Source organism: Cyprinodon tularosa, unplaced genomic scaffold, assembly GCF_016077235.1.
Source record: "Cyprinodon tularosa strain WSP-4 unplaced genomic scaffold, ASM1607723v1 ctg51, whole genome shotgun sequence".
In the NCBI taxonomy this organism is placed as follows: Eukaryota; Metazoa; Chordata; class Actinopteri; order Cyprinodontiformes; family Cyprinodontidae; genus Cyprinodon; species Cyprinodon tularosa.
Window position 1 is genome coordinate 3249041 of NW_024039241.1, and position 12566 is coordinate 3261606.

The 12566-nt window shown below is 37.8% G+C and overlaps 1 protein-coding gene across 10 annotated transcripts in view; it reads left to right on the top strand.

The window, feature by feature from the left end:
* The first annotated feature begins 2941 nt into the window (after positions 1-2941).
* The window catches only part of synrg (synergin, gamma), a 56015-nt gene continuing 46390 nt past the window's right edge, over positions 2942-12566 (top strand). For 9 of the 10 annotated variants that reach the window (XM_038303322.1, XM_038303325.1, XM_038303324.1 and 6 more), the window contains exons 1-6: positions 2942-3037; positions 8228-8268; positions 9447-9583; positions 9945-10072; positions 11225-11330; positions 11415-11526. In XM_038303322.1, coding sequence (XP_038159250.1) covers positions 3003-3037; positions 8228-8268; positions 9447-9583; positions 9945-10072; positions 11225-11330; positions 11415-11526 — 559 coding nt within the window. In that variant the 5' untranslated portion in view covers positions 2942-3002. Of the gene's footprint in view, positions 3038-5798; positions 5805-8227; positions 8269-9446; positions 9584-9944; positions 10073-11224; positions 11331-11414; positions 11527-12566 lie in introns of those variants that run through there. The other variant, XM_038303326.1, reaches the window with a different exon arrangement.

Here is a 12566-nt window from a genome sequence, read left to right on the forward strand (position 1 = left end):
AATTTTCCCTCCTCCCAAATTTTATTATATAGGTGTAATATTATATCTTTAGATTTTTCACTAAGTTGCCCTATCATTCTATACCAGATTTGGTCTTTACCTGGTGCTGTGTTTTTTGTCTTTTTAAGTGCATTGTTCAATTCCGTTTTTGTAAACTCAACATTTAACAAATTATTTGTTTCTTCACCGCTCTGTATAAAATCTTTATATTTAATTTTTGTATTTTCTCTACCTTTTCTTCCATTTTCACTAATATTATTTGAACTATGAATTTTACTGAATGTTCTTGCCAATATTTCAACTTTATCTTCATCTCTTATTACGTTTGTATCATCTATTTTTAGAACAGGATAGTCAAACTCTCTTTTAATACCATTCATTATTTTGATTACTTTCCAAATTTTCTCTATTTTTGTTTCTTTCCCTATCGTATTACAGAATTTTTTCCAATATTCTCTTTTTGCATTCTTTATAGTTCTCCTTACTATTGCTTGTTTTCTTTTATAATCAATTAAATTTTTATAAATTGGATTATGTTTGAGTGTCTTAAATGCTTTATTTCTTAACTTTATTGCTTCTTTACACTCATTTGTCCACCATGGAACCATTTTCTTATCGTTCTTACTCCCTGATTTCTTTATAGAATTATCTGCTGCTTCCATTATTATTTTACCAATTATTAAATTTAAATCATTTATATCCATACTCATGTCTACTTTTTCTAAGTTTATTTGACTCAAATATCTAAATTTAGTCCAGTCAGCCTTATTAAAATTATACTTTTTCCCAATTTTAATATTCCTATTATTTAAATTTAGACCTACTCTTACTATTATGGGGTAATGATCGCTACCTATTGTAGATTTTTTATCAATAAACCAATCACAAATACCAGCTAAAACATTTGAGACAATTGTTAAATCAATAACTGATTCCATCCCTGTTCTTATATTGATTCTTGTTCCCTTTCCATCATTAATACATACTAGATTTTTCATTTCCATTATTTCTTCTATAACTTGTCCGTTTTTATCATTACATTTACCCCACACTGTACTATTTGCATTAAAATCTCCACACCAAATTACCTTCCCTTCCAAATATTCAGTTAACTCCTCCATTATTTCAATCGATAATGTTTTACATGGATTATAAAAATTTATTATTTTTAATTTACCTTCTTTTTCCCATATCTCAATTACTACATATTCTAGTTCTTTCCCTTTCCCCAATATCTGATATTGTATTCCTTTTTTGATAAATATTGCACATCCTCCTCCACTTCCCTCTGCTCGATCTCTTCTTACACTATCATATCCTTTAATCACAAAATCTAATGATGTTTTTAACCATGTTTCCTGAACACAAATAATTTCCGGTTTTTCTTCCAGCTCATCAATATAACCTTTAAGTTCCTGTCCATTAGCGATTAAACTTCTAGCGTTCCATTGTAGTATTAACATGAACCGTTTTCACCCGAAGGTCCTGGTCTCCCATCTTCCTCCAACTTTTTATTAATGTTCTCCCATGATCCCTCTTTAAATCCCAAAAACTTTTCAGCTCCTCTCACTATTATTTTAATCTTCTCAGTTTTGTGTTTGGCTTGGTCAGTGCAGTTGATAACATAAGCTATGAATAATATTAGTTTTTCCACTGGAATTGTGGCTTTTTCTTCTGTCTGTACTTTGCTTTGTTGTGTAGTTTGTCTCACTGTTTGTTTAATCTCTCTTGTTTCCTGTTCCTTCACATTCTTAACTGCTTCTGCATAGCTTATGTTTTTAGTTGTTTTAATCTGTACGATTTCTTTTGCCCTTTTCCTTACTTCACATCCTCCAAACGTGACTCTATGGCTCCCTCCACAGTTACAACATTTTTCTTGTTCTTCTTTACACTCTTCTAATTTGTGATCTTCTCCACATTTTGGGCATCTTTGCCTCCCTTTGCAGACTGCTGCTATGTGTCCATATCTTTGGCATTTGAAACACCGAAGTGGTGGAGGTACATATGGTCTGACCTGAAAATTGAGGTATCCTATTTTGATGTTTTTTGGCAGCTCTTCATCTTCAAATTCAATAAGGATTGACAAGCTTCCTACTCTTTCTCCATTCACTGTTTTTGATAATCTTTTCAAGTTGTTCACCTTTGCACCCACAACACTTCTCTTGATTTTATCAAGATCTTCATCAAGAGGGATCCCATAAATCACTCCTCTAATTTTTTTATTTTCTCCCATGATTTTTTTCTCCAGAACAGTTCTTTTGCAGATACTCTCCACATTTAAAGCCTTATTCTTTTGTTCTATATCTTTACATATCACCAATAGGTTTCCGTCTCTCAAAATCTTTACCATTTCAACATCTCCAATTTTCTTTTTTATTTCTCTTGATACCACAATGGGACTGATTTTATCCTTTTCTTCCTCATTTTTAAGTTTTAATATTACTTTAAATTCCTCCCTCACAACTTTCCTCCTGACCACCCTTTCTTCTTCTGAGCTACTTCCTTCCAATTCCCGTTTATTACCTTGACTGTCACCTTTTCCCCTTCCTTCATCAGTTTTATTTCTTCCACGACCTCTCCCTCTCCCTCTTCCCGCAGGCGTCCACCCTTCAAAATCCTCGTCTTCCTCATTTCCTATCTCCATTTCCATCCGAACCATTCACATACCAGTTTATGCCAAATCCGCCTTCTCTCAAGTGATGTTTCTGCTTTGAATTTTTCCGCGTCCAACACAAACGTTCGCCACACGTGCTCAACCGCTCCAAGCAATGACGTCTGTCTTACTCCAGATCACCTGCATGGAATGGCTTTAGGGGTGGCCAACGATTGGCCATCCCCCCCTCCTCTACATTCGCACTCCTCTACATTCGCCCCAGCCTGTAGCCTGAAATTAGAGCTAAAAAAATTGCCTCTCATAGCCTGTCAGACTAAACTCAGGGATTTTTCCGCTCATTCTCAACAGTGCCGACGTCATACTCTTAGTAGTGACTGCTGATACCAAGATGGCGCTGCGGCCAGGATCTGGGGGTGGCAGCAGGTATTTTAGCCTTTTTGAAACATGACCAATTGGCACAGAATTATAACTTTATCACACGGTCTCCCATACGTGTTACCAACCTTTGTATTCAAATGGCCGTTCAAAGGATTTACCTTTAACCCGGATTTTGTTGTCGTAAGAGAGTGATGAGATGGCTGGCTGTCAGGTGTCTCAGCTAACGTTAGCCCTCTGCCTCTGTCTGGTTGTAGTCATGGATGAACAAAGTAACCCCCTTAAAGGTTTTTTTTTTTTTTTACTCATTTCAAATATTCCCTATTGCTTGTTATCTCCGATGGATGAAGGCATATGACGCCATGTTTGTTAGAGATGTGCTCATTAATTTAATCCCCTTTAGCCTCTAGCTAAATGCAGGTATGTTGACAGGCCTGTTTGCACTTTCTTTCACTTTATAAAGCGTCTTTAAATGAAACAAGGTATTTTAGATAAGGGTTATTATAAAAATATTTTAACAGGGACCTTTTACCCTCCAATTCAAGCGGTTTATGTCACAACTTATTTATCATTAGTCATATTTATTATTATTCTGTATAGTTAGATATTCCTGTATTGAAGCATGCTCCTCTAAAGAGCTGGAGATACTACAGTCTATTAAAATGGGTGTTATTTTCTCTGTTGAAAAATGGCCACTGCCATAACTTATTTATTAGAAGCGGCTTGAATAATAAATATGCTTCTGCTAGAGTCACCTCAGCTAGACAGGTGAAACTGATCCAACTTGTGAAACCAAACACTTCAACACTGTAGATCAGCCTGGTCAGAAATAAACACTGAAGGTCCTTTAGTGATTATTGAATAGCAATTTATCTCCTTTTCTATCCCTGTGATGGTACCCATAAAGCACCAAAGCAGATTTTAATGACAGATCATGTAATGTCATTAGTAACATCAACAGCATTCGCTGGATATTACTGTTGATTCTTAAATCTTCAATTGGTTATTGTTAAAGATAGGCTCTGTGTTTGCACCCTGATGCTCTACCTCTCCGGTTCTTTTCCCTGAAAAGAGATCACTGGGGACAAACTCTTTAAATAACACTTCATAATTTATATGTATTATAAATAACCAGGAGACATGACGACAGATTTTGATAGAAATTGAATCTTACTCAGATCAGAGAAGTTGCTTAGAGTGTACAGAATAGCAGCTGCTCACCTCTCAGGAAGTGGCCCTGATTAACAGTTAAAAAAGGCATTTTATACATCTCCAGTCTGCCACATCATCATATTTTATCAAATGCCTTATCAAAATAGGATGCCGCTCTCATTCCATTTCCAAATCTTTGCCACGTACAAAATGAATATTATAACTGTATATTAAGACTGAGGAGCTGTCCTATTTAGATTAAAACGTCAGTTCTGTTACCGATCGTGTATTTTTCTAAATAAGGTGAAATAATTAAGTTCTTTAAAATGCGTCGTGTTTTGTTTCCCTTCCTATGAGTGTATTTACACTATTGGAATATGTTACACAAAAGCCATATTTTTGGAAAAAGACCCCAATTTGAAAATCCCAAACCTATATCTCTTTACTTTGATTCCAGTTCATTTTCATTTCTCCTTTAAGCGCTTTGGTTGGAAAAGATGTCAGGACAGTATCCTTCTAGCCTGTGTGCTGTAAGGGGCCATTTATTATTTATATAGCAATCAGAGATGATGCTGTGCAGCCGTGTGAAACAGCATACGGCGTAAAGCAGGTTTTACTAATATTTAGAAGGGTAGCTTCATGGAAAAAATAAATGCAATAAAAAAATCCTAAGGCTGAAATTACTATTAGCTAATATACAAAACTGCAGTACATTTTTATGCAAGCAATATATTAAGTAATGCTTTTTTTTTTAGAAGACCTTTGATTAATTTAGAAATTATAATTGTTTGATTGCCAAAACAACAGATGCAACTCTCCAATCATAAAATGGAAATAAATTTTTTTTTTGATAGAGCCCACCTGCTATCTGAGGTCATTGTTTGCAATGACACATTAGCAGAAAGACAGTATATGTGTTTAGCTAAGTGTGTTTTATCATTTCCATGTCTTGTTACTGTGAAAGTCACCAACATTGCTGGTTCTGCATCATCCACTGATACTTTGAGTCTTATTGCCAGGATATATCGCTGGTTTTCAACCATTACAGGCAGATTACTGAAAGTTCTCACATTTCCCAATTCCACATCTTCTTTTCTTGTAGATGTTTAATCATTTCTGAATTCATGTCTATGAACAGTCTGTTTTTATTGGCATTCGGCTCATATCTTTATAAAGCCTCTTTAGAGTTGTATTTTTAAAAGAATATTACCTACGGCTAAGCTGACATTTTTGTTAATTTCATCTAAGCTGCTTATCAACACAGTAAGCAAGACTTTCTTATAAATATGTAGTAAAAACTGTGATGGATGCATGTCCTGCTCTAAGAGGCATCAGACGTGTATCCTATCATGTGACGATGGATTCACGCAGCATCTCTCCCTGATACATGTGACTGTCATGAATGGCCTTATGCTTTTAAACACAAGCCAATTTTCCAAGCAAAGGTCACGTTTTTATCCTGCTGCAGAGCAAGAATACAATCAAACTCTAATGCAGATGAGTTTTTTTTTAAAGCAAAAAGACCACAGTAGTGTGTTGATGGCTGGTGGAAGACGCCGTCTTGGGGCTGCTCAGTGTCCGCAGCTGCTGTATCTGCTTATCCCCTCCCATGTTAATCTGCTCAGCCGTGACCTTTTGTCTGCTGCAGGATGGTGGCCAGCAGGTCTGTTGTGCTCTTAGAAAAAGCCTCTTCAAGCAGCAAATCTTACAGGCATTTGATGTGTGTGAAAAATCATTACTCAAATGATGACCAGCGTACTGGTTAAAGGACCTGTTAGGGAACATCTACAGTATGACCTCCTGCTTTTAGGTTACCTTTACATCGCTCTTCTAATTTGTGTAGATGAGACTGCTCTTCTGGAATATCTTCCAGTCTTGATTAATGTTAACTATTTTTGGCCTCTTTGAGAGTGCTACCATAAAGCTATAAACACAATAGAAATGTATCAGTTTTTGAAGCAGATTTTTTTTAAATATATATATATATATATATATATATATATATATATATATACACTATATTGCCAAAAGTATTTGCTCACCTGCCTTGACTCACATATGAGCTTAAGTGACATCCCGTTCCTAATCCATAGGGTTCAATATGACGTCGGTCCACCCTTTGCAGCTAGAACAGCTTCAACTCTTCTGGGAAGGCTGTCCACAAGGTTTAGGAGTGTGTTTATGGGAATTTTTGACCATTCTTCCAGAAGCGCATTTGTGAGGTCGCACACTGATGTTGGACGAGAAGGCCTGGCTCTCAGTCTCCGCTCTAATTCATCCCAAAGGTGTTCTATCGGGTTGAGGTCAGGACTCTGTGCAGGCCAGTCAAGTTCATCCACACCAGACTCTGTCATCCATGTCTTTATGGACCTTGCTTTGTGCACTGTCATGTTGGAAGAGGAAGGGGCCAGCTCCAAACTGTTCCCACAAAGTTGGGAGCATGGAATTGTCCAAAATGTCTTGGTATGCTGAAGCATTCAGAGTTCCTTTCCTTGGAACTAAGGGGCCAAGCCCAGCTCCTGAAAAACAACCCCACACCATAATCCCCCCTTCACCAAACTTTACACTTGGCACAATGCAGTCAGGACAAGTACCGTTCTCCTGGCAACCGCCAAACCCAGACCCGTCCATCAGATTGCCAGATGGAGAAGCGCGATTCGTCACTCCAGAGAACGCGTCTCCACTGCTCTAGAGTCCAGTGGCGGCGTGCTTTACACCACCGCATCCGACGCTTTGCATTACACTTGGTGATGTATGGCTTGGATGCAGCTGCTCGACCATGGAAACCCATTCCATGAAGCTCTCTGCGCACTGTTCTTGAGCTAATCTGAAGGCCACATGAAGTTTGGAGGTCTGTAGTGATTGACTCTGCAGAAAGTTGGCGACCTCTTCGCACTATGCGCTTCAGCATCCGCTGACCCCGCTCCGTCAGTTTACGTGGCCTACCACTTCGTGGCTGAGTTGCTGTCGTTCCCAAACACTTCCATTTTCTTATAATACAGCTGACAGTTGACTGTGGAATATTTAGGAGCGAGGAAATTTCACGACTGGATTTGTTGCACAGGTGGCATCCTATCACAGTTCCACGCTGGAATTCACTGAGCTCCTGAGAGCGACCCATTCTTTCACAAATGTTTGTAAAAACAGTCTGCATGCCTAGGTGCTTGAATTTATACACCTGTGGCCATGGAAGTGATTGGAACACCTGATTCCAATAATTTGGATGGGTGAGCAAATACTTTTGGCAATATAGTGTATATATACCATATTAAAAATGGGGTCAGTTTTAATATACATTTAATGTCTTTGTGCCTTATGGGTCAGCTCTCCGCCTGATATGTTGATATCGTCTCTGTCTTTATTCTCTGTCCTCCTTTGTTGACTTCAGCCTAAAGAATTAAGTGGTAATAAGTTCTTTGACAAATAGCTGAAGGCTTGTGTAGTTAAAGTCGGGAGGGGGCTTAGCCGACTTGGAACGATTTGCACCGATTATTTCTTGAAGGCTTGTTTGTTTGTCCAAAACACCAACAACAGACTCCAAGAGGCCTGGGGACACCAAGCTGCAGTCAGGCTGTTTCCTCGTCTCTCTTCTTTCTCTCCTCTATATTCTGGTGCAACAGAACAGCTGAGCTTTCTCTTTCTAAGCCGGGTATTTTTGTTAGACTCTACAATTATTTTTCCCCAGACTATATCGATAAAATATATTCTTTATTGTTTTCTTTTGAGATTATTCTAATACAAAGTTCCAGTTCATAATAGAAACAATTTAATGGAATTTGATCCTCAGTGTAATATTATAACCTCGCTGCTTTAAAGTGCCAGATTTTCTCACTAGTACACAATCTACAATGGTTTTGTTTTGATGCAACTCATTAGGGTTGATCGGCTAAATTCTGTTGAGACAAAACTTGTTAATTTGCTTCACAAACTCAGCATCTTTGGGGGAATTTAATGTTTACATTTGTAACCAAGAATACAAATTCCTAACATGAACACATTAATGTTGAAAGCCCATTTTTTTGTAAAGCAAAACCAATAATGCAACATCTGTATCTGACATTATTATCTGTATTTTTATTTCCCTAGCTTTATGTATCCTGTTGGTGGGGGCCTGGGACCACCACAAGGTAAGTTAATGCAGAGTTAACATTTTGGTCATTATTTACCAGATAACTTTCTTGAGGGTGCACAATACCAGAAGGGTTAGCTCTGCTTCAAAAATAATGTTTCTGACCGGTGCATGCATGAAGTTTCTGCTTTGTTCAGACTTTTTTCCACTTAACCTACCATCAATATGCACGGCTACAGCACTGTGAAGCAGCCATCAACTCTAACAGTAGCATTCTGATACTTAGTCTCTTATTTATATTTAAATTTTGCTTATTTGGATGAGTTATAATAATCTTATAGAAATATATGCTCATTTTTGTTAAACGCATTTTTAACTAATGCATATGTGTTTATTTTTCTGTAGCAGCGTTAAACTTTCAGCATCGCCACACAATGTTAATGTTGTGAGCTATCCGTGACTAATCAGATTTCACCCCACTGTTATTTTTTTCTTAATGTAAGCCTCCTGATAAGCTGCTCACGCACCACTGGGACGCTTCTGCATGCTTCTATTAGCAGCGTCCTTCCAGTCAGACTCATTAGGATGTGAGCCACTCTTAAACAAGCCATTTATCCAGCCCAATTGAGCCCTGAATCACCAGGAGGCTCCTGTAGGAGCTGAGTGCTCAGTTTATCAGCTTGCTTAGCATCTGTGAACATGAACGCACTCTTTTCCAATGCTTCCCCCACTTCCATCCACTGCTCTTGTTTTGCTCCAAGCTGTCGTTGTAGTCACCAGGAAAGATGATTTAGTTGTTGTAGTGCAGGGGTTGGCAACCCAAAATGTTGAAAGAGCCATGTTGGACCAAAAAACAAATACAAATAACAAATCTGTCTGGGGCTGCAAAAATGTAAAAGTTTTATATAAGCCTCATATGGCAACACAAGCTCTAAGTGTTTTAGCCCACTATAAAAAAGGACTACTACTATTTTCATAAATTTAAAAAAAAAACTCCAGGGAGCTGCAAGGGGGGGTGCTAAAGAGCCGCAGGTTGACGACCTCTGTTCTAGTGTCTATTTGTGTCCTCAGCTTCTCAGAGTCCTGTTCAAACATGCCAGACTTTTATTTGTTTTGTTTTTTTTTACCTTAGATTAATGCTTGATGCCACATTGTGTAATTTGAACTGGACTCTGTGCTGGGCTTCAATTAGTAATTGAGGGTCTTCTTCTGTGATACATCGGCATGTCTGTGCAGGAATGGTCCCAATGCAGCAGCAGCAGCCGCAGCAACAGCAGGGATTCCCAATGGTTCCTGTCATGCAGCCCAACATGCAGGGAATGATGGGGATGAACTTTGGGGGACAGATGCCCCCAGGAGCCATTCCAATGCAGGTTAGCTTCCCTTTATGTACTTGAACTCTGTTTTTTTTATTTAGAAATTAGCACTTTAAACAGACTATTATTCGGTCTGATTCACTGGTACAGAATATTGCCTTAAGGACTTAATATATGTATTTTTCAACCTGTACATTTATTGCTTCCCCCGTCGCCACTTAATTTAACATTAGCATTTTCTCAAGCTGCTTCACAAATTTGTTTGAATTTACAGCATTCTGGGGGTTTAAACAGGACTGCATAACGTTAATGTCATTGTATTTTACCTCAACGAGAACATTTAATGTCAAGTTAAAAATGCTCCAGGAGACCAATGTGATTTCTCAGCCCCTTCCTGTGTGTTTTTATCATTCTATAGGGTGGAATGGCAATCGGGATGCAGACCCCTGGGATGCCATTTTTAGGGCAACCACAGTTCATGGGCATGAGACCCCCTGGACCCCAGTACACAGCTGACATGCAGAAACAGATGGCTGAGGAGCACCAGTAAGCTACACGCTAATATGTCATTTCTGCTTTCTCTTACCTGCATCCATTTCATATCAGCAGTTACCTGTTTTATGACAGGTAACTAAAAGTGAAATATAAAAGTAAAATGGTACATATTTCTGAGCTTATGCAGATGTAAAGTTTTCTATGTTTTCAGAGTTTTACGGATTAATATCTTCTGAAATGGAAAATCTTACTCAAAAGCAAAAGATTTAGGGTTGTAGCCATGTGTTCTTTCTTTATTTTTTATTTTATATCACTTTACTAGGGAGGGCCATGAAAAACAAGCAGCCTTTTGTCTGCTCAGGACAAAATAAAAAGATTTTTGTAAACCAATGTAACAGAATTAAATTTGACCCAAAAAGTGAGAAATCGGTGCACCTTTCTTAAATAAAGGCAAAGGTCTTAGACCCATTTCTGGGCCTGAAATAATTGCTACTTTCTCTTCTTTTTGTCAAAGACATGTAGCTTTTTTTAATATTTCCCTAAGCAGGTAAAAAGAAACCAAAAAGCTACCAAATTATTTCATCTTTTAATTGAAATCCAACATATGACCCATGGCCACACACAACTAGCCTACAGTTCTGAATATTTAGAGTAAAATGGCCGAATTCTGGGGTGAAAATGGCTAATAGGAACTTTTCAAAAAGCTGTCATTCAGAAATCAACCAAAAGGTATTTTGATTTGAATGTTATTGATCAGCACCGATCTTCTGAAACTGAATCTGTAAGTACATTGCCCACCCCATCCTGTCTGATCAGTGGTGTAGATCTAATTAGTCCTACTATCAATGGATGGTCAAGCATAAAACTAGCAGGGATTTTTTCATAAAAGCAAAAGCAAAGCAAGACTCCCAGAGATAGAAAGTGAGCCATTTTAAATATTCTTCTTCAATAAGGTGTTTTTACTTAAAAATTCACCATAACAATCCTGTTTTTTTTCTGAGGATCTGTAATATCTTCTGAAATAAGAGCCACGCTGTGTTTCCTATAAATATAATCGCCTATGAATCTTACTGTACAGTTTGGAAGGTCATCCTCATAGTTGACCGACAGATATATTAGTACTGCTATCATTTCTTCTGGAAGATTTCCTTACACTCATTTATTTTTCCTCCTGACATTCTTTGTACTTATTTTTTCTCTTAGAAAACGTTTGGAGCAGCAGCAAAAGATGTTGGAAGAGGACAGAAAAAGAAGGCAGTTTGAAGAGCAGAAACAAAAGCTGAGGCTGCTGAGCAGCGTCAAACCCAAGGTGCTGGTCTCCTCACGTCGTGGTGATTTTAACAGTATTTCAGCCCCAGGTTGTGTCTGTAACTCTCTGCTGGGCTGTATTCAGACAGGGGAGAAGAGTCGTGATGACGCTTTGGAAGCGATCAAAGGCAACTTGGATGGATTTAGCAGGGACGCTAAAATGCATCCGACTCCTTCATCACAGAGCAAGAAACCAGGTACCTACAGCCCGAGTCTCTTATGTTGTAATGCCTGCCAATTTACTCATTTTTCTTCATCGATCTAAAAAGAAAAGGCGGTTTGTTGGAAACAGATCTGCAAGATGACAGGGATGGGGCTGCTGCTAGAAGGAATTTCACTCTGAAATATGATGCAACAAAATGCATCATATTTTACACATTATTCACGTATTATTTTCCATTAGTCTTGTCAGTACCTTTGTAGTTTGTTGTAAATCCAAATACCAATTTTAGATCTCACTATCATCCTTCCTAATTAAATCCATACGCTTTTGCACATTCAGATCTGGTCAGATAGCTGTGTTATTTTGGGGCCTTAAGTGGCACCGTCACTACCCGATCCGTGCCGGAAGCACGATCCGTACCATCAGCTCATTGTATATCTGCGCAACCAGATATACATCCTGGTCTCAATAAATAATGTAATTATGATACTAAAATGACTTTTTTCTATCCTTAACTCAGTAAAGAATGCTAATAAACATCTTAAAAATAATGTTTTATGACTTTTCTGAGACAATTTTGATGCTTTTTAACATTTAGTAAATTAACTGCTTCTCTGACGTCATCATCAGACATGCTCAGAGCAGTCCTGCAAAGTATGATTAAACCATGTTTACCTGCATTTTAGTTGTTTTTTTCTTCAGGTTAAGCACTATTTACCATAATGTTAACAACGAAAGGAAAAGATCAAACTCAAAAAGACTAGATTTATGTTGAAATCCAAAGCCAAAAAAGTTAGCTCCCGGAAGTAACGTAGGATCCCATTTCCGATGCATATAAGGCACAGACGAGTGATAAAACACAAAGGATTTTCAGGCTTTTATTTTCTCAGGAAATACATTATTAACCTTTAACACATAATAGTTTAGTATGCTTATTATTTATGGGGAGAGAAAAAAATCTACTTTTTTACAAAAAAAGATCAAGGGTATATATCTGGTTGAACATGTGCGCATGAACTGATGGTACGGCCCGTGCTTTCAGGACGGATCAGCTAGTGACTTCACATTTTAACT